The sequence below is a fragment of the Bradysia coprophila genome (assembly GCF_014529535.1).
Source record: "Bradysia coprophila strain Holo2 chromosome X unlocalized genomic scaffold, BU_Bcop_v1 contig_117, whole genome shotgun sequence".
NCBI classification, from domain to species: domain Eukaryota; kingdom Metazoa; phylum Arthropoda; class Insecta; order Diptera; family Sciaridae; genus Bradysia; species Bradysia coprophila.
In genome coordinates, this window is record NW_023503292.1 from 45,527 (window position 1) to 69,031 (window position 23,505).

The 23,505-nt window shown below is 35.6% G+C and overlaps 1 protein-coding gene across 2 annotated transcripts in view; it reads left to right on the forward strand.

Moving 5' to 3' along the window:
- LOC119067016 (regulator of G-protein signaling 9) overlaps window positions 1-22,363 on the forward strand; it is a 41,246-nt gene extending 18,883 nt beyond the window's left edge. The window contains exons 2-13 of one of the 2 annotated variants that reach the window (XM_037169741.1): window positions 5,080-5,253; window positions 5,337-5,568; window positions 5,631-5,727; window positions 5,802-6,202; window positions 6,392-6,900; window positions 6,963-7,254; window positions 7,527-7,699; window positions 7,941-8,057; window positions 17,823-17,975; window positions 18,047-18,226; window positions 18,296-19,198; window positions 21,623-22,363. In XM_037169741.1, coding sequence (XP_037025636.1) covers window positions 5,434-5,568; window positions 5,631-5,727; window positions 5,802-6,202; window positions 6,392-6,900; window positions 6,963-7,254; window positions 7,527-7,699; window positions 7,941-8,057; window positions 17,823-17,975; window positions 18,047-18,226; window positions 18,296-19,198; window positions 21,623-21,680 — 3,018 coding nt within the window. In that variant the 5' untranslated portion in view covers window positions 5,080-5,253; window positions 5,337-5,433 and the 3' untranslated portion in view covers window positions 21,681-22,363. The remainder of the gene's footprint in view (window positions 1-5,079; window positions 5,254-5,336; window positions 5,569-5,630; window positions 5,728-5,801; window positions 6,203-6,391; window positions 6,901-6,962; window positions 7,255-7,526; window positions 7,700-7,940; window positions 8,058-17,822; window positions 17,976-18,046; window positions 18,227-18,295; window positions 19,199-21,622) is intronic. The other variant, XM_037169743.1, reaches the window with a different exon arrangement.
- The last annotated feature ends 1,142 nt before the right edge of the window (window positions 22,364-23,505 follow it).

Consider the following 23,505-nt stretch of genomic DNA (forward strand, 5'->3'; position numbering starts at 1 on the left):
GTTGATGCACAATTAGTTAGACTAATTGTAGGTGCCTCTAAGTTGATGCACAATTAGTTAGACTAATTGTAGATGCTTCTAAGTTGATGCACAATTAGTTAGACTAAATGTGCATCCATTTAAGATGATGCACAATTTGCCAGACTAATTGTAGATGCCTCTAAGTTGATGCACAATTAGTTAGACTAAATGTGCATCCATTTAAGATGATGCACAATTTGCCAGACTAATTGTAGATGCCTCTAGGTTGATGCACAATTAGTTAGACTAAATGTGCATCCATTTAAGATGATGCACAATTTGCTAGACTAATTGTAGATGCCTCTAAGTTGATGCACAATTAGCTAGATTAATTGTAGATGCTTCTAAGTTGATGCACAATTAGTTAGACTAAATGTGCATCCATTTAAGATGATGCACAATTTGCCAGACTAATTGTAGATGCCTCTAGGTTGATGCACAATTAGTTAGACTAAATGTGCATCCATTTAAGATGATGCACAATTTGCTAGACTAATTGTAGGTGCTTCTAAGTTGATGCACAATTAGTTAAACTAAATGTGCATCCATTTAAGATGATGCACAATTTGCCAGACTAATTGTAGATGCCTCTAAGTTGATGCACAATTAGTTAGACTAAATGTGCATCCATTTAAGATGATGCACAATTTGCTGGACTAATTGTAGATGCCTCTAAGTTGATGCACAATTAGCTAGATTAATTGTAGATGCTTCTAAGTTGATGCACAATTAGTTAGACTAAATGTGCATCCATTTAAGATGATGCACAATTTGCTAGACTAATTGTAGGTGCTTCTAAGTTGATGCACAATTAGTTAAACTAAATGTGCATCCATTTAAGATGATGCACAATTTGCCAGACTAATTGTAGATGCCTCTAAGTTGATGCACAATTAGTTAGACTAAATGTGCATCCATTTAAGATGATGCACAATTTGCTGGACTAATTGTAGATGCCTCTAAGTTGATGCACAATTAGTTAGACTAATTGTAGGTGCCTCTAAGTTGATGCACAATTAGTTAGACTAATTGTAGATGCTTCTAAGTTGATGCACAATTAGTTAGACTAAATGTGCATCCATTTAAGATGATGCACAATTTGCCAGACTAATTGTAGATGCCTCTAAGTTGATGCACAATTAGTTAGACTAAATGTGCATCCATTTAAGATGATGCACAATTTGCCAGACTAATTGTAGATGCCTCTAGGTTGATGCACAATTAGTTAGACTAAATGTGCATCCATTTAAGATGATGCACAATTTGCTAGACTAATTGTAGATGCCTCTAAGATGATGCACAATTTGCTAGACTAATTGTAGGTGCTTCTAAGTTGATGCACAATTAGTTAACCTAAATGTTTCATTCAATCGATTGTGCATCGTCTTAGGTGAATCGATTGAATCAAATGTGCATTCCCCTAAGACGATGCACAATCGATTAGGTCGAATGAGATTAACACAAGAAGGTGCACAATTGATTAGATCAGACGTAAATTCGCATTAAAGTTTACACACTGAGGAAGTTATCTTTCTCTACTATAGATAATGTTTTACCAAATTAATAGGAGTAAAAGATGTGTATTGTGTATATCGAAAATGTGATAAATCTTTTAACATAGTTGAAAAGTTACTGCTGACTCGGTAATACTTAACATAAATTTCTGGGCGATAATTCCTCAATCTCAGATAGCTGGGTGATAATTCCAAATTCACTGGGCAATAATTCCCCAATTTCAAATAGCTGGGTGATAATTCTAAATTTACTGCGCCGTAATTCCTCAGCTTTAACTAGCTGGGGAATAATTATCAGATAGCTGGGTGATAATTCCTGGGCGATAATTCCCCGAGTGAAAGTTCCCAGTTAGTCTGGGTGATAATTCCTGGGTGATAGTTCCCTGGGTGATAATTCCTATCGAGCTGGGTGATAATTCCTGGGCGAAAATTCCCCGGGTGATAATTCCCATCGAGCTGGGCGATAGTTCCTGGGCGATAATTCCCCGGGTGATAATACCAATTAATTTTTGAAAAAATCTGTCTGGGCGATAATTCCCTGGGCGATAATACCCGTCACCGTTTTGGACGACTTTTTTAGGCAATTTCGCGAGTTGTACATGCGAAAGTGCCTAAAATCAATCGTCCAAAACAGATACTCAAGAAAAAATTCATGTAAGGGGTCGAAAACCAGAGAAAAATCTCAAAATTCCATCATTTTCGGCCTCGACACATGAAAAAGTTTAATACGTAAGAAAATGTCCAAGTAATATCTTGCACAGTTATCAGCCTCTGAACCCGTGGCTCTCGACTCATAATTCACGCCGTAAGTGTGCCTAAAATTTGAATTTTAAGTGAACGATTCGATGAAAAAGTGAACCTAAATAGTTATTTCAACGCTTCCTTGTATGAAAATGACGCTACGTTAGAAAGACCTCTGCACTTTCCATTTTGAATTTCGTCCGCACTTACGGCGTGAATGGAGAGGTCCCGTGTTCAAATCCGCGGCTGGGCAAGACGATTTTTCCTTCATTAGCTTTCTATGTAACACCTAATCGTAGATATTCTAATAGTCCATTGCCAATACGCAATGTTAACCGGTTAAGTGAATAAATAAAGATTAAGTGCAATTCAAAATAAAAAAAGTGTTTTAATTGACTCAGCCCCTTGCCATCAAATAAATTGGGCGACTCTAAAATAAGTCAGTCATTTCAGCTGTCTTTCAGCTGGTCCACAATGTTCACTTATACAAACTACTTTTGGTTTTACCACTACCACGTTGATACGTATAAACCAGTATAAGCACTTGTTTGAAGAACTGAAATGAGTGATATGTTTCAGAGGCGCCGACAGTAATTTTTTTCTTAGCATAAAATGAGATTTTATAGGGAACATGTGACGGAGTCGCACGTGTGCTAAAAACATATTTTTTCCTTTGTTACAATAATAACTGTTGTAAGATCCTGACTTTCCGGCAAGTAAACAACTGCCTCACGTGTCTATGTCGGGCTAGGAGTTTCTTTATGCAATACGAAAACTATTCTAATAAACTATTCACATGTAGCAGTATGCAAAGAGATCTGTTCTGTGATCACGTGCAGTATAAATGTGAATTTTATTTTTTATAAATATTTTCACTGTAAGTGACCCAGACAAGAACAAAAATAAACAAAAAAAAATATTTTTCATTTCAATTTTGTTTTTGTTTTGCCTATATACGACCAATTTATGTCTCATTTCATCCGCTCTATTGTGTCGTGTGAAAATAAATTTTAATTTTTACCATTCTAAAAGTCGCAATAACGAAAACAATGTTTTATTGTTTGACAAATTAAATGCGCATTGTTGATATATTTGCAGACTCGCTTATTAATTGCCATTATATAAGTATGAAACACGAAAAGTCGCGTTTGTCGTAGGGAAAATATGTGTTTATTTGGATGGTCATCATCGGAAAGTAGAAATATGAATATTTCCATCACATTTTCTGTTTGAGAGACCAGTTTCTAGTCATTACTTTAGCTTACAAGAAGTCAATCGGTATAAAATTATCTTGATAGTAAAGCGCAACACTGAGTGATTATCGTTCCGTTTATGTACACTGAAGATAATTGCGGCTCGCTGAATTTCGGCTGCCTCGATTGCTGTTAAGGAGTCAGGACATACCTACAAAAAAAAATATAAAAATCTAGAATTTTATCTTTTATTTTTAGTAAATTTTAATTTAAAAAGTTTATATTTAGGAACTATACTCCCGAATTTTCTCATATTTTTCTGAATTTTCCCATAATTTCTTATAGTTTCCTACATTTTCATTAAATTTTCGCAAATTTTCCACAATTTTCGCACATTTTCATAGAAGTTTTCCAAAGTTTTCCAAACAAAATTTTTTGAAAAAATATAGGAAAATTCTGATCAATCCTTTCGTATCAGAGAGAGATGAATGTCGCAACTACACGGTCAATATCGTCAGAAACGATATTATCGTTTTTTAGACGATAGTATCGTCTAAAAAACGATAGTATCGTTTTTTGGACGATAGTATCGTTTTTTAGACTATAGTATCGTCCAAAAAATGATAGTATCCAGGACGATAATATCGTCTAAAATTATAAATTTTAAAATATTTTCAGGACGATATTATCGTTTTCTTGACGATATTATCGTTTTCTTGACGATATTATCGTTTTCTTGACGATATTATCGTTTAAAAAAACGATAATATCGTTTTTAAACGATAATATCGTTTTTTTGGACGATACAATCGTTTTTTTGATGATACTATCGTCTAAAAAACGACATTATCGTTCAAAAAACGATAATATCGTTTTTTTGACGATAATATCGTCCTGGATGAAAATATCCGCTGGACGATATTATCGTTATTTTCTTTTTCTGAACAAATTTATCGTTATTTTGGACGATATTATCGTCCTGGTCGATAATTTTTGGGACGATAATATCGTTCTGGACGTTCTGGATATTATCGTTTTTTAGACGATAGTATCGTTTTTTAGACGATAGTATCATCCAAAAAAACGATAATATCGTTCCTGACGATATTGACGGTGTGGAAATGTCCCGCCACCCAGAGAGAGTACAAACACTTTAAATTACACGATCCAACGAATATATTCATATTAAAGTAAATTCCAATTAAAATGATCGATTCTGAGTGTATCGGTTATTTGAAGGCCAGTATAGTCTTACATACCGACCATTTGAATTGCTTTACAGCTCGTTATTAAATCCTATACTTCATTATTGATCATGAGCAATGGTCCTTTTGCAAATTTGTAGGCTGAAAAATATTCGTTTTTTGATGATTTCTCTGCAGCAAAATATGTTTTTGAAAAAGTAAAACCATTAAGGCACGCAACAATGTGTTACTTTCAAAGGAAAAATTAGTTTGTGGGTGATAACTTATCCCACTTGGAGAAACCTTTGCAGATGGCGTAAATTTATGCCTAAATGTAAGCTACGCGAAGGGACCATTGCTCTTAATTTACCCTGCTTTTAGTGAGTGTTCTGAATCGAATTGATTTTTTTTTCATTACTTTTTCAGATCGTATGTGGGAGTGACGTCGAAATGGGCCAGGGGCAACCGCATCAAACAGAAATCGTTCTGTATCGGTTAAAGCCCCTATTTTCTACTCACAACTGTTTCTTCGAGCAATCGAAGATTAACAATTTACTTAACATTCAAAACTATAAAACACAAATTCACCAATGGAGTATTGTAAGTATCGGTCGAATAGAGATATCCGGCATTCATTCTGGTTCTGACAATTTCTTTTCTTTTTCCCCTCGCATCCAATATAGCAATATTTATAAATAGAAAACATACAATGGAATTCGGTTAAGGATTTAAAAATATAATTTAGTGCCCCAGGAGACGATTAAGTCTATCCTGGTGGCCATGGAGCCCCCTGGCGAACCGCCAGATAGAGATAGTAGTCATTCTAATCAAAGCTTAACTAATTATAGCGGGAAGATTTCGGTGGGCGATCATAGCATAACAGAAAAATTATCACGTCCTATGGCATTTGACAAGGTTTGCATCCGTACTGTCAGTTCTGTAAGAAAAATTTAAAAAAAAAAAAAATTTGTAAACAGATGGAGCGTTTAGTTACTGAAATGCAGCACGAAGAAATTGGTGTTCCTGTTCGAAGTCAAAAACTTTTCCTCACTTCAATACCTTCGGCATTTATGGGTAACCCAATTATTTTTACATCCCTTAAATGACCTAAGTCAATTACTGATAAACTAAACATACCCAATCAATAGGCTATGATTTAATTGAATGGATGATGGAACGATTGACCATTGAAGAATCCGAAGCTCTAAGTATTGCTAATCAGTTATGTCTTCATGGTTACTTCTTTCCTGTGAACGACAACAAAAGTCTCGTTGTGAAAGATGACTCGTCCTTATACCGATTTCAAGCACGTTATTATTGGCCTTGGCAATGCAAGGCGCCTGACAACCTTGAATATGCTATTTATTTAACCAAACGCACATTACGCAACAAACAGCGCCATGGACTGGAAGAATATGAAGTGGAAGCTTTGGCTAGCTTAAATAAAAATTTACGGGCAAAGTGGCCGTTAGTCACACTGCAATCGGGTGAAGAGTTAAAACTGTCGAAGGACCGAAAGAAAGGCGATAAAATTATTGGAGATTCACAGGTGAGAAAAACTATAGCCTCTCCACTCAGCACAGATTTGATGACCTTATGAATCAGGGACTCCTTTTTGGGAAAATAAAGGAAAAATCTAATTATATGGTTTCCCAAAAATGGTCCCAGCCCATGACTCAATCTCGTTCTCGAGAGACTTTAAGAACCGGTCCCATATGATGCATAACAATTATTTCAGGAACGTGCCTTTTGGCGAGTTCATCGTCCACCACCTGGACAATTTACACCATTAGAACCATGTCCGGTACCGTCAAGAGATCGGCAAGGGAAACCACGAAAACGAACTCCAGAAGATCTACAGAGAGAAGTCGATTATTTGAAAAGTTCGCTGGGTCGTACTCGAATGAAAATGAGCCAAGCATGCGAAAGCCTAATATCGTATTGTGAAACCTTTTCCGATTACGATTTCTTCATTCAATCGGTTTTACCGTCAAATCCATGGGTCACGGATGATATCACATTTTGGCAACTGAATAACACCATTGTCGATATACCGACCGAGAAACGTGTCAAACGATGGGCGATATCAATTGAAGAATTGGTTTCCGATCCGACTGGATTGCAAGAATTTACAGCTTATTTGCGGAAGGAGTATTCGCACGAGAATATTCGCTTCTGGATTGCTGTGAACGACTTAAGACGTTCGGCTCATTCACAGATTCCGAGAAAAGTGAAAGAAATTTATGAGTAATTAACACATTCCCTGCCTTTACATTCAAACCGGCACCAACCTCCATTTATTTCCACAGAGAATTCTTGGAGCCAGGCGCACCCTGTGAGATTAACATTGACGGCAAAACTATGGAAAAAGTGCAGCAGGGCCTTAAGTCACCATGTCGTTTTACATTTGATGCGGCTGCTGAGCACATCTACGCGCTGTTATTGAAAAAAGACTGTTACCCGCGATTCGTACGATCGGAACATTATAAATCTTTGTTAGCAACCGGAATTCAACCATCACATAAAAAGCGTTTCTTTGGATTCGGTGTGCCGAAAAAGAAGAGCAGCACAGCACCGCCAATACAAGCTTTATTGACACAGGTAAGAGATCTGCCGTGTTAAGCCAAAACACGGCATCGAATTTGTGCCTTTGCTTTTAAAGAGCTTTATGCTTCTTTTGTATTCCACCGAAATATTCCATTTTCGCAATGGAATCCAAAAGAAGCTCAAAGCTTTCGAAAGCACACAAACAATGCGATACGGTGTGTTAGCTTATCATTGCAGAGAAACCAAAGATAGGGATAGAGAGGAAGAGGAGAAGAGGGTGCGTGGGAATAGAGGCAGTTAAAAATAAAATTAAATTCCAATTAAAGGTTCCCGGTCCCAGCATGGCTCCACCATCTGGTAATTTGTCGCGGCGACGAGGTAGTGACCGAAGTTTATCCGGTTCAGCTCATGAGCTTGCTGTATCTGCTTGCATGAAAGATGGGGCGAGTAAGGTGCCACATTCGCACAGCCAGAGTAATCTCAGCGATACTCCCTACAGGTTAGTCTCTAATCTGATTTCTTTTTCGTTTTTAATCGTTAATAAACCAGACGAACGCATAATTACCGGTTTCAACCCCTTTGGTCTATTGATTAAAAAATAGTTTGTCTTTTTTTTGACTTTGAGTCAAGTTGAACCGAAAGAAACTGAATATGAAAACTGAAACAATTTGTTCCTTTTGATTGATTTTATTTTGCTCGGCGTTTTGATTTTGATTTGTTTTTTTTTATATTTTTCTCAGTGTAGTGATTTACAGGGGCGATATGCCATCACCAGAGGTATCTCTGCCGGCCACAACGGAAGACCCTAAATTAACCTCCACTGCAACTGGAGTTCATGATGCTAATTTGAAAAATCCGTAAGAATATGAAAGACAAACAAAAACAAAAAAAACAAAATCTCTCTATTTTGCCATTGGTTGTGCTCTCTTTTATTCTATATAAATATAATCATTTATCCAATACATACGTATATATTATACACCCACACATACACTCACCAAAAAGAAGAATATTTAACTTTTGAACTAAATTTTATTCGTTAGAACACCAGTAATTTATTGTTTATTTGTGTAGCTCAATATAAAATGTAGTTTTGGTTGTAGTTAAATATTTTTGACGTTTTCTTTCAACTCCAAAATGTCTTTTCATAAATATAAGTCCTTTCTTTTGACATATACAAACATTTATATCATGTTGGTGAAATTTATGGAGTATGGCTGGTCGATTCTGCGGAACACGAAAAAGACTGGTTTACAAAAAATTCTAGCGGTTCATATACTCCGAAAAACTACTACTCCTACTATGATTTAGGTGGCAAAAAATTAAAAACTGAAAATTTCCAAGTAGTGGCACATTAGGCCTTCCTTATTTTCATTAAAAAAAATTTAAAAACATTTTCGTCCGGTTCTTTGTTATTTTTACTCTGCAGTCTACGCTACCATACTAAAATGAAAAAAAATCTGTTAAAAGTAAAAAATTGACTTTCATGTGACCGACGTTTGACATGGTCTATTTTCTAAAATATCTTAAGGTCATGTTGCTTTAAACGCAATTTAAACATTTGCGATGCACAACGCCCTAATCTGGCCTTAAAGCTGTTTTTTGGTAAAGGTTAGAATGGCTACTCGACAATTTTCAGTTTTTGATTGCGTGTGGAAATTCACGCTATCCGGGGGTATCCTGGATACGGGGAAATTTTTAGAAGAATTCTTTAGATACCGGGAAATCGAGTAAATCGGGTAAGATATGTGGCTAAAAATCAATGAGGCTGTTCCAGATCAAGGTCCGCAGAACCGACCACTCCAATCATACAACAGGGAAGGCCAATTTTTTTCACGCGTATAAACAAGTTTAAGGCCAGTTCATGGTCGCATATATCGCAAAAATGTATGCGAGTATGAACTGGCCTTAAGTACTTTTGTTAGTATGAGTGGTATGAGTGGACAAGTTGCAAAACAGCTGAAGCAATTTGAGGATAATTTTGTACACAAAAAATTACTTCTGTACACAAAAAAAAATTGTACGCAGGCCTCTTGTACATAGAAATGATGATTTTGTACACAAAAAGGTTTTTTTTTCTTCACCGAAATGTACCCGTGATATTTCGTAAAAGGAAAATGTGAACTTTTTCGCGTCATACACTGAAAATACTGATTCTATCGCGCGGTATGAAAAATACTGAATCTACCGCTCCGTATCTTCATTATGTACAAATCTTTTTTTTTTGTACAAAAAATGATCCTTCGATGCACAAACCGTGGTGTCTGTGTACAAAATCAATAAGATAATCATTTTATTTTGCTTTCATTTTATTTCTTGTGTATAAAATATTGTTTTTTGTGTACAAAATCAAACTGTACAAAAAATTGGTTTCTGTGTACAAAATAACTGTGTTTAGGTACAATTCTTTTTTTTTGTGGAAAGAAGTAATTTTTTGTGAAAAAAAATAAATTGAGCTACAAATTCTTATCTAAATTTCACTGACGTCCCCTACATATCTACAAGTTAACAAAAAAAAAAAGCTTTCAGAAATGTAAAAAATCTACGGACAGATTCGTAGTACCTTCCAATGAAAGTGTAAAACAGGTATGGTCTATTGTCCGCCCTGAGGACATAAAAATTTGATTTTCGTACTTAAACGCACTCATTTTCATATTATTTTGACATAAAATGTGAGTGCGTTTAAGACGACTTCGCCGATCGACCATACCTGTTCTAGACTTTCATTGGTACCTTCCTCATAGATATATAGGATTGACTCATTTCGCCAAGTCCTGCTTTGCTGTTTTTTTTTATACTGAATACTTCTCAACAAACACTATAACAATAACAATATTGAAATCTGCCTTAATAACCCACAAGGGTTTTTGTGCTGGATCATTACAATACTCGTTTCGCTGCTCGTGATTCTAGTATTTGTCGAAGATCGGCAACATTCCGCAACATTGCTTTTCCGCTGAGTCATTCGAAAGCTCAACACTTTACTTCCCTTTTGAACCGATTCATCCGTTTTTGTTACGATAACAAAATCAGGCAAATCTGACAATCGGTATTCAAATCTGTTTGCGGTTGAGTTTTGAACTCTGCACAGTGGCAACACAATTGAGTTGTGGAAAGCAGACGAGTTCAATACTACCCTTCCTTCTTTACTTCTTATATCAGTTTGTACTTTGTATGTGGGCTTAATTGATAAAAAAAAGTGGAAGCGAAAGCAGCGAATTGACGTCACACATCGTTTGAATAACAATGCAAAGGAAAAAAGGTTTTTCTGTATTCCGAAATCTTACCATTACCATAAAAGTTCAACGAAAACAGACACAATGTTTGCTTCCATATGCAGATTTTATTCAGGGTGAATAACACTTTTCCGAGCATCAAAGATATGTAAATTTTCCATCCTTGGGTTCGTCTGTATCAAGTTCAAACAACTAGGTAAACATCAGCAGAATTCAATGCAAAAACAACCTCACCACTTACTCTCCGATGTCCTCAAAAAACCATCACAACAATGTTTAATTAAAATGCATATTGGACGATGTATTGAATTGTAATTCAAAAGCGCTTGCTCTTTGTCGTTTCATTTTTTTCAATCGCTATGGGTTCAAAGAATGTTTATTCTTTCACACTGATTAGAGCTGAATTATTTTACATTCAACAAAGAGCTTTGACAGGTCATGTAAAATAAGCGCATACGCTGCAAATGAGAACAATTCTGAGAAAGAGTAAGAGAGATAGTTGGTGTGTGTGCAATAGAAATACAGATGTTGTAAAAACAAATTTACCTTCAACAATATTGCTTTTACTAAATAAGCTCGAAGTGAAGCAATTTGCACGGTTATTTCGATTCACCGGGGATTGTATACAGTTACTCTATTTCACTCATACTGTCCAATAAAAAATCTTCGGCCGATAAATACGCAAAGAGTATTCAATAACGCCACATAAATGCACGATTGGCTGAAGTTACAAATTACTTGAAATAGATAATCTTCGACCATGTCCTCGGGATTTAAAAAATGTGCAACCAAAAAAAAGTGATTTCGTGTCTGATAGTAGTGTCACCGTCGTGTCGCTACTAATACGAAATGTAACAACAGGATGTGAAAGTCGCATGGTGTATTGTTATGCAAGTTCTAGGCGATTTAACGTTTTTGTTTTGCTTCGAAAGCTTTTAGAAGAAAAATTTTTTTTCTTTGAATTATTTTCCACTTTTTATTGTTAAAAGTTGCGAAAAACTGTTTTCTCGAAAATTTCAAGAATGTTTTCCTCCCCGAACATAAGCTTATAAGAAAATTTATACAACTGAACGTTATGCATAGCGGGCATGAATGAAAGCCTCTTTTCCAATAATAGTAGTGTACATATTAAACGTTTCGTCAGCTGTTGGCTGTAACTATAGACTAAATTACGTCAGAAAATTGATAGGAAAAATGTAGTCGTAGACTGGTTGATTTTGGTTGGGTTTTTAATATTGATCGTATCAGAAAATAGTAATTTGCATAACAAGGAATATAACGTTGAAAAGTTGAGTGTGAGATTTATCCGAGGCGAAGCTGATGCTAATACAGCCATGAAAACATCTTCTCCCAAACATGTAGCTTTAAAGTTTTTGCTTATTTCCTGATCGTGTATGGAAGTCAGATAATGCGTCAGACATATCTGTTATCCATTATCCATTAGGGTCTGATATTAGGAAGCGGTTAAGAAAAATGATATCTAAAGACAATCACTATGCAAAGTATGTTTTTCACATGTGCCGTGTGATTACACTTATTTTTAAAGTGGCAAGAGAAAAGGATTGTTGGTTGACGCGTTTTCTGATAACAGTTTGGGGGAGAAATTGTCTATTTTCACCCATCTTGTTTTGACAGGGGAGAAAGTAGATATTTTTTCACCCGAACTGTCAACTTTGCTTTTGTTTTCAAAAATGGTAGAACGAAGTGAGGGCTACATGCGAAAGTGCCTAAAATCAATCGTCCAAAACAGATACTAAAAAAAATTTTCATGAAAGGGGTCGAAAACCAGAGAAAAATCTCAAAACTCCCTCATTTTCGGCCCCAACACATGAAAATTGATGTTTTTGCTTCACGGAGAAAAACGGTTAATCACATCTCGACACATATGAAAAACGCTCTGGAAGAGTCATACTCTAGTGACTCGACTCTTGTTGTAATTTCCTATTTTCTCTCCTCAGCAAACAAATAACTATTCCAATGCAAAAGACAGACAACTTCGAAAAACCGACCAAACGGTTCTTTTGCATCGAAATTTAAAGTGAAATTCGCATTAGATGTCTTTTACATTGCTATATAAATTCACAGTAAATGTAAAATCTTCTAAATCTTCGAGAGAATGTCTACGAGACAGTAGTCTGTTTATTTTACACACCAATGAAGTCTCGCTCAACTTTAAGACTCGTTACTCGCCAAGACTGCACGGAAATGATTCATTACTTGATGATATTCACTGTAACTGTCCTTTCCGAAGGGCTTCGCGAGCAATAGCATTTTTTGTATTTGCGTGTAAATTTGTTGTTTTGTGAACTGTGAGGTTTTCATGAACGATCCGAGGGCGAGTGAAGTAATAAAAAAAAACCAAAACAACAAATTTACAAACAATTAGCATGCGTACTTTCACTGCTTCAAACAGTGAAGTAAAGTCCGCTTTACATCTCATTAGCATGTACAATATTGTACACAAAGAGGTAAGGCGACATTTTACTTACGACGGAGAAACGTTATTCTTTGCTTCAAGTTTTTGAATAAAGTACGTCCATTATCAATGGGACAAATGATGGAAATGGTTTATGTGTGTTTACCGTCCTTGGCTTTGCCTCAGATCGATAAACTTCACATAAGACCATTTCCATCATTTGTCCCATTGATAAGTAATGTGTACGTAATTGTTTCCACATTCGGAATACAAATGTCGCATTCTGTAAAAATTAAATTGTTCAAATAAGGACGTAATCTACAATTAATTTTATGGTTTGTCAGCATTAGATTATAGTAAAGTAAGCAATTACTCTCGGATGTATAAAGTTGTTAGAGGAGTGTGTCGTCGTTGTAAATCTTTTCTTTATCGCACTAAATTTACTAATTGTGGTCTAGCTGTTTTCAATCACTGCTTTTACAAACAACTGCAACAAGTTTATTATGTGTGTGTGCGTGTGATGTGGGATTATTTTACCAAAACTCAGTTCTCATATTGTATACAATTTACAAATTCAAAGGCGAAATTCCAATGTTTATTCGTTGCTTCGTGCGCTTTAAGGATACTATGGCAATTCAAAACATGGACAAACGATTGAAAATTTTATTTTCACATGCCCGGTGTGACTAACCATATTCTAGCCACTCAAAAATCCATGAGAAAATGACGTTTTGTTGATTCTTTCTCTGATGACAGTTCGGGTAAGAAAATCTCTATTTTCTACCCTCTTGTTTTGACAAGGAAGAAAGTAGACGTTTTCTCCACCGAACGGTCAACTTTCGTGTTGTTTTAACAAGAAGACGTTTTTATTTCGTGCGGGAAAACTGTTTATCACACCAAGCACATATGAAAAGCATTGTGTTTACCGATAGGGTAGAAAATGGGAAATTGTAGATCTTGTTGGAAATTTCCATTTTCTACCCTCTCGATAAACAAATACTATTCATTGAGATTTTTGTGTATATTACGTCCATCTTGTTGCTACTTGAGAAGATCGTATTTTCATGACTTGCTAAAATAAGAACGAAAATGCATGCTTTCGTCGAAACGCAAAATTTGCCGACACTAAATTTGGCACAATCGGTTTCTTCTTCCGTGAAAAATTAATCTAAAAATCAGTTATTGTACTTAAGTACTTAATATTCCTTTAGCAGTCACTGTGTTGTATACACAAGCAACAAAACAACAAATGTAGCAGAACATGTAATGGTCTTGTTGTAGCCAACAAACGTCTAGTGGAGAGAAAGTAATTTTCTTCAACGTAAAAAGAAATTACGAAGATTTTATTGATTCTTCATTAATTAACGCAAACATTTCCAGTTCTTGGTTATTACCGTAACTGCCTTACATAATTAATGCACGGTACCCTTTATAAACATTATAGGGGACATTAATAAATAACGGAATGTTTTGTTGAAAATATAGAGTGAGAGGTAGCACGAGTATACTCAATTTCTGTGTTATTTTTCGTCGCTCTGAAGAAGACTAATTACCATACCCCCCCGCCAATAGTAGTTTAATTATTGTTGTAATTGTAATGATAATATATTTCCATGTCGTGTGTTTTGATATAAAAATTGAATCAATTGATAAATCACAATTTTCTTGTGTTCACTCTGTCATAATATTAGATTAAATTCCATCAATTTATACGTAATGCACTTCAACCCCGAACTGATAAAATCGAATTTCGTATTCGCAGGCACGATACGTTTTTCTAACTCGCTGTGTGAAAATGTAAAATGGATTTGTAATGGACCCAAAAAAGTAGATATTTGCTTTCGACGAGCATTCAATATTCCCGAAATGTGCGAAAATGCAAATTTAGTTGACCTTCCGCAAGTGTTTCTTAAAGACGGAACAGAATCGATTTTGGATGGAAGATGACATATAACGGCTTGTGGCGCTTACTGTCGACATCATAATTTTTTTTAAATCAATTTTGTTGATGCTTACGGGTAACGTTATAAAACGGTCATTCGTCGTATGGGACACATTCGAATAATAGTTATGTGGTGGAGACGGTAGATTTTATGCAATTTCGCGAGTTGTAGCCTGTACGAAAGTACCTAAAATCAACCAACTTACAATGCTGTATACAACACGGTTGGTTTGAAACGAGATTAAATAGGGACCGCCGACCACCAATATTTTTTTTTCATATTTATAATGAGTGATGGACAAGAACATCACACAGGAAAAAATTAGCCCGAACCCCTGAGCCGTTTCTGAGAACCAGTGGATGCGCTACCACGAGCAGTCAGACACAGCCTGATCACAAATTTTAATGGGGATCGGTAGAGGGAAAAATTCTAAGATATACTGTGTAAAAAATATTGCTTTCGGTCATTTGCTCTCGGAGCAATAACTGTTGAAAGTCAAAATTTCACCATTTTCGAAGAGTAATATATCCCTGACAAAGTGACCGACCCAGCCAGTTAAGATTGATTCTAGACGCGGTTAGTAAGCTCTTTCGAATGACGGAAAAAAAATTGAAAAAGTTCTTTTATGGTACATTTTTAGAGAAGTTACTTTTTCCGCTACCCTCGGTGAAATTTGGCCACTTCTGTACCTTTCTGGTAGCCTTGTTTCAAACTTATTTGCCCCTAATATTATAGCCTGAGGAATAAGCTTTTCAACGTTACCAAACATGCTATACTTGATCCCCAACAAGTACTGTTGATGATTCAGTTTTTCAATCGAAGTCACTCTACTCGCAAATCTGAAGCCCTCGAAAACGAAATTATTAAATTTCAAGATAATATTACAATTGAATGTCTTTTACTCAATTATATGTATGGTACCGACTCAAAGAGTCATTAAAGTCCACTTCTTTTCAAAAAAATCTTTAAATTTAATAATTTCGTTTTCGAGGGCTCCAGATTTTCGAGTAGACTGACTTCGATTGAAAACTGAATCATCAACAGTACCTGTTGTGGATCAAGTATGGCATGTTTGGTAACGTTGAAAAGCTTATTCCTCAGGCTATAATATTAGGGGCAAATAAGTTTGAAACAAGGCTACCAGAAAGGTACAGAAGTGGCCAAATTTCACCGAGGGTAGCGGAAAAAGTAACTTCTCTAAAAATGTACCATAAAAGAACTTTTTCAATTTTTTTTTCGTCATTCGAAAGAGCTTACTAACCGCGTCTAGAATCAATCTTAACTAGCTGGGTCGGTCACTTTGTCAGGGATATATTACTCTTCGAAAATGGTGAAATTTTGACTTTCAACAGTTATTGCTCCGAGAGCAAATGACCGAAAGCAATATTTTTTACACAGAAGATATTAGAATTGTTCCCTCTACCGATCCCCATTAAAATTTGTGATCAGGCTGTGTCTGACTGCTTGTGGTAGCGCATCCACTGGTTCTCAGAAACAGCTCAGCGGTTCGGGCTAATTTTTTCCTGTGTGATGTTCTTGTCCATCACTCATTATAAATATGAAAAAAAAAATATTGGTGGTCGGCGGTCCCTATTTAATCTCGTTTCAAACCAACCGTGACAATGTGTACAAATGCTGAGGTCCTTAACTGAGAGAAAAATTCTGAAAATAATGCCCAAGGCATGAAAAATCGTTTTAAAAGACCCATTCGGAATGTATATAAAAACCGAAATTAAAGTCCACCTTGCGACCGAGAAATTATTAGCGTAATGGCGTACATTCACTATCTTTTCAACTCTACCAACGTTGGCAAAGAGTGCTGAAAATGGAGAATTTGATATCGTAATATCACTTCAGGCAAAGCACCTAGCGAAGTAGTAGAATATTTTCTAATGTCAATTTGAATAGTTTTTCCTCCAGTAGCCTGAAACAGTGTAAAATTGTGATACGATATAACACTATATATTCTGATACACTGTCGCGACTTACTTGCTAATTTGCTTCATGGCGTTAGTTGTGATATTCCGAAATATCGTGCAACAAAATATGGTGCAGCAAAATTTCCTTTCATCCGGACTACAACTTCGTTGGCATTTTTGTGTGTCTGGATTTTGTAATTCAGATTTTCATTCGTCCGTATTTTATCTTCCTCTTATCTGATGATGACCTCTTCTTCAGGCTTTTTTGAAAGTTTTAGTTTCATAGACAGATAATTAGAAGAACCGACCATTTCAATACATCTGTTCATTCCACATATGCGATATCGAATATTCGCAACGAAAATATATCAAAGCTTTTCTTTGTGAAGGTGATGATGGTCCAATTTACCGCTACTAGAAAATTATCAGTTTTCGATTTTTCGCCATCAGAAACTGTTCCTGACCATTGTCTGATCTAAAGGTTTTTGTGGATCGGTTTCATTCGCGATCCATGAAATCGACCACTCCTACCATACATACACATACGTATTACATCACGACGTTCAATGCTGGTTCTTAAGTGGTAACCGGAGAGAATCTGATTGAGATTTTCGGCTTACATCATTTTCTTAACCGTAACCGCTTGTTCGAACACGAAATGATTTTCATCTATTATTTGATCGTGTTATGAGTGTGATGAGGTGAATTAATTAGTTAAGCCCTACTTTATTGCTACCGTCTATCACAATCCATTTACGTGTGTCCGCGAAAATTCCAGTAAGAATCCCCTCCGTATACACGATTGATTACTTTATGTTGAAAAGATTAGAATTTTTGTTTTGGATTTTCTTGTGAATGGACTCTTCTGTTTCACTTCTTTCTTGCTCAATGATTAACAAGCAATTAAACCTTCTGTATCTTCTGTATAAGGTATATATCCAGTTTGATGGTGTTTCTATTAATATAATTTTTTACATTTTGCCAATCCATTTAATTTTGTGAATATTCGTGGATCAGAAAATCTTTTAATTTCCGATGTGACATTAAAATCTGAAAAACGTTCGATGAATGTGAAAACATTTTTGCCATTTTTTTTGTTTTGTTTTAGGGAAGGCACAAAACTAGTTGCTGAAAATGTTGGACCAGACATTGGAGCATGCGCCGTATGTCCTTGGGAAATGCCCGAAACTGTCGAGCCCACCGTGTCGGTTTCGGTTTGTCCATGGGAAAGTGAGGAATTGCCACAATCATCCGATGCAAAGTAAATTCAATTTAAAAAAGAAATGTCATTTTTTAACAGCCTAGCGTTCATTTCTAAAATGTGATCCGTAGATCGCGAAAAGATCCGGACGTAATCGGTTCTTCAGCTGATATTAGTGACGTTTCAGATAGGTTCCGACGCTCGTGTGGACTGAGACAAAGTACATTGGACTGTGACTTATTGAGTCACAAGAAATTAGCTCCAATTGGAGGTTCCGAACAAAGGCGAGCTTCAATGACAATTCCTCCCAGGTAAATTGAACATTTCGATTTCGGCTCAAACATGCTCAAATGCCAATCATATTCGCTATACGTTCCTAGGATAAGTGATCTTCAATTTTCATTTCATCAAAGTGAAAGCCCGACAAATCAATCGCCCATTTTGCCTAAAAGCGAACGGCCAAATACATCGCAAATGACGTTAAGTCTCACCAAAACAGTCAGCTTCGATAATCGCGAAGAATTGCACCACACAAATCCGATAAAAGTTATAGCTGACGAAATCGTTACCGAAAACGTAATCAATGAACAATTAACTGATACCAAATCCAATAATGATACAATACCAAAAACTATACAAGATAAACGAGATATAAGTTTAGTGAAATTCAGTGAATGTGATAATTTAGTGAAAGAAACTGCATTGTGCGAAATCCAAAATCAACCAATTGTTGATTCCACATCAAATGTATCGTCCCTGGGAATGACACCAACTATTCCAATAGTTGTTTGTACGGTTAGTGATAGTGAAGCGAAGTGCATGGAAGTAGACAGTGACAACGGGATCACTGACTACAGCACCGACAAGCAAACAGTGCAACATACAAACGTCTTAGCCACGACCACCGACGACAAGTGCATACCGCAAGAGGAACTGTCGCCCACAACGGATGAATATCAGGAGTGTTGCATACCAGTTCACTATCAATATGATATATCAACCGACGGTGAAATGCTCGCTCGCGGCTGTGTAGCTCCAGCGCCAACACCTGCACCATCCATCGCTCCACTGGCTGAGGTTGAAGTTGATCCGCCGGAAGATGAACTCGATACTGAAGAAATGGAATCGGTTCATGTGTCCGAATCGGCGGGTGAATCAAAAACCGAAATAAAGAAAACGGATAAGCAGGAGGGAGATGGCGCTGCTGTCGTGGAAAAAGATGTAGTCGAAACACAGTGTGAAGAAACGCAATGCAGAAATGCTGTGTGTCCGTGGGAAGACGAGTGAGTAAATAAATTTACTAATAATCGAATTCTGATTCATTCAACGTAAAGTGATTCTAAACTCTCATTCGTTCAGCAAATTCTTTAAATTTGTTACATGAAATGGAGAAACCTCGTTTTGCGTTCAGCAAATTCTTTACATTTGTTACATGAAATGGAGAGACCTCGTTTTGACTTCCCTCCATTCGTTTGATTCGTTAAACTTGTTTTTCAACTCATAACAGTACGTATATTATTTCTTCCTTACATTCGAGAGAGTGCAGGGACTCTCTTCACATTTCTTTTGTTCACAGCATGTGTGGAACACGTGAAACGAAGTGGAACAAATGAGACTGTAGGACGTAAGACGCATAAAAGTCTCAATTGTGATGATTGTATTTATCTGTCCTGATCTCTGGTGTATTTTCGCGAACTAAACCTTTAAAAATTCGAATAAATTTTTAGTATATTTTTGGAAGAATTCTACGGAATTTTCAAACCTTTTAACTCTAAAAATAGGCTATGTGTTTATTCTGACATTACATCGTGAATTTTCATGAGAACATTCGCTGGTATTTAAAGCAAAGAAAACAATACGAATAAAACTAGAGCGTTTCGGTGCCCATAGAAAGTTTATTTGAGTTGAGGTTATCTAAGAACAAAACTGCAAGAAGAGATGTACGACTTTGTGACTTTGTGTAGAGTAGAGATTGAAAAATTTAAGACTCGGAACATGCCAGGTATCACCAGGAAAACCAGGATATTAAGTATTTAAGTATATCTGAAAATGAGCTTATTTTTACCTGAGCTATAGAACTTCAGGATTCACCTCACATCGAAATCACAGATATTTTGTGAAAAAGTTCAGCTACTGTCGTGGAGTATTATGCATACTTACTGGCCAAGGTGTCCTCGACTCAACAGCACCGGTTGCAGTGTCTGCACTTGCTTCGTGGGCGACGTGGCCACTCTTAAAAATTCCATTCACAAATGTTATTAAAGTGATTTCAAGTGTATAATGGATCGGGACATGCCTAGTGTACTGGAAGTGCTCGACCTCCTCTACCACCTCATACCACAGGCTAAAAAAAATCATTTGTCTCTCAGGAAATATAAGTCAAAAACCAAAAGGTCACATTTTCGATGTTAGGCAATCTTGGCAGTGACACCTTTCGGACCATCGGTTTCTTCAGTAGATTTGTAGAGTTTTCAAAGCTCTACATCCCGCTAGAACATTGTTTTCAAAAATACTCTCAACTTTCCGAATTATGACCATCGGAAACTTAAAGCCGCCCGGGGGGACTTCTTCCATGGCTCCATCGGATTCATCAACCACATGCCCGGACACAGTTTTCGATGATCTACGTTTTCCGCACACAGGCTATCGCGGTCCTTAAAATTTGCAAAATTCGATACGCCCTACTAAATAGAGAGACCAACGTCAGATTATTAAGTGAAATTTGAACCAGAAAAACGGGAAAAGTCCTTTTGCCTTCAAAAGAAAATCCTTTGCTGAGATAATTTTCAGGGCCGTCGAAAAATCTTCAAATTTTAAGAACGTAGATGCTATTGGCAGGCGCTTGCGAATAGTCACTACGTTTTAAGAAAATCCGTGAAAATCAACAAAAATCAACAAAAATCATGTAAAAATGCTTTTTATGCCAATTACTGCGAAAGTTTGTATTTTCGGTCCTCAAATGGTGACCGAAAGTAAAAAAATTCAGGCCTTGGGCCGAAAGTAAATGTCACTGTCATCATTTTACTTTCGCCCCGTGGGCTTGCGTATTTGCGGGCCGAAAGTAAATGTCACTGTCATCATTTTACTTTCGGTCCCGAGTATGTCTCGAAAACACATGTTCACTTGATTGAAAGTACGCATTGAGTGTAGTGTTGTGTTGACGATAGCCAAATGTTTTGTGAGCAAGTGAATGTATGTTTACAGTAATTTCATTTGTTAAATTGTTTTTATTTTTATACCCCCGCGCTTTTCGGCATTTTGGTGTTTCTACAGCAAATTTTGTTGATAACTCAACAGTTTAATTAAAATTATGTTTTGTTTCGGACCGAAAATACAAATCTTCCGCAGTATTTGGCATAAAAAATAGTATGCATCACTCGGGGCAAAAGTAAAAAAATTCAAATCGTGTGATTGCCGCCCTTGCCTGCGGCGCGGGCTGCAAACTTCACACGTTTGAATTTTTTTACTTTCGCCCCTTGTTATGCAAAATACTATAGAAATCCTTTGAAATTGACAAAAATAATGCTTTTGAATCCTCGAACATCCTTTGAGAATTTTTCTTTCCGAAAATCCCTCTGCACTCAAAACACACAATTATCTGCCCCTCAGTTTTGAACTCTTGCATATTACCTCAAACTAAACATAATGCATCATACCCTGCTGTATATCTATTTCCAGTAGAAACTGAAAGAATTTAAATTTTCCAGGGATGTAACATCCGATGCACCGTTCGTAAAGACTTATGCAACGCTTGGATACCTCTAGAAAGGGTAATTATTCTACGATACGTCAACCAAAAAGAAAAAAAATATGAATTAAATAAATAGAAAGCTCTTTAAACGAAGATTACTAATAAAGAAGAAGAAGAAGAAGAAAAAAAACTTACTTACAGGCCATCTTAACGGCTTATTATGTTTAGATGTAGTAAATTATTCAAAATAAACCTTTTACAGTAAATTAACAAAAATCATCAATAACATGGACAAAACAAAGGGATAAAAAAAAACTTAAAATTATATTAAACGGGACAAGTAAATATATAACTCTTATATAGTGACACAGTGATTCTACGAAAATAAAAAGAAAAATGTTGAATTACATTTATGGATTGCACAAACGGCTGGTTCTCTCTCTATATATTTATCCATATTTTGTCGTTGCGTAGTGAAATGTACCATATTCAAATGAAACGCTAAGGGTATGCTGTCTGACCAGATTTTCTACAGATTTTTTACCAGATTTGTTTTGGTTGATTAAATAATTATTTTTCTTATAAGTTTATCAAAATGAAATGGCAATAACTTCTCAATATCACGAAAATATTATCGAAAAAACAAAGTGTCTAGCTATTTGCTTGAAATGAATTAATAATCATATTGAACGAGCCCTACAGGTATGATAATTAAAAATTTATTTCCCTAAGCAAATGGTTAACGGAATAATTAATGTCATGAATGCAGATAGAATTAATGCAACAAAAAGTAGTAAAATTTTTAGAAGAAAACGAAACACGTAAAGATGCACTGAACTTTTTTTTTGACTATTTTATTATAGAAATTCGAGGGAAAATTTACTGTTATGTATCGACACTTGAAGAACAAAATTGTAATTTTAATTCATTGAAATAAAAGTAAAAAAAAATAATAAAAATTATTAAGCTTGATATAAAAATGATAGATATGCAACAATATTATGAATATTATTATAGTAAAATGTATATGTGTAATAATATAACTAGGTAAACAATAACATCAGAAGGAATGTCTATTAATATTCTTGTCAGTGTTTTCAAAGAAATTTCAACCAAGACCAAATTGCGTCAAGAAGTCACGGATAATTTTTGAGCTGAACAAATCTGATCACAGACATCTAAAAACTATTTGGAAATAAATGACCGCATTCAGTTGTCTTTTACAGCAAAATGTTCATAAAATGAAGTAATAGATTTGATATTAAAACTCGCCGTCTATTTAAGGTTTAACCTTAATCTTCTTATTACAATTTAACTGAAAGTGACTACAAATTATAGTGACCTGCAATAGGAAAATTGAGAACAAAATTGAAAATCTCGGACACAAAAATTAAGTACAAACAACAAGATCAAGTGGTTTGCTATCATACCATTCGACTTTTATATGATCTTATTACTTTATATATGTCCTAATACACCTTTGGTTAATTTTACTTGCAGCCGTTTACGTTTATTGAAAGAAAACCTTGTTGATTTGAATTCTAATTTACCAAAAGTTCTATTTTCAACGATTTTTTTACGAATTGAATCCAACAAATTGATTTAACGGAAAATCGCAACAAAATTTTAACCAAATTTGCTGAAATTTACCAAAAGTTACAATAGTTTACCGAACATTTATTGAATTTATCGCAACATAAATTCTGCAAATTTTTGTAAATTCGGTAAATAAACTTACCAATAAAATCTAAGCGATCGTACTCATTTCCAGTATATAATCAACGACATGAGATTTGTCGTGGAACTAATTTTTCACTGAAAATCACTTGCGTCGTCTTAACCTACATATGTGTTAAACCCACATTTTTGTGACGAAATATTAGATGTTGATTATTAAAA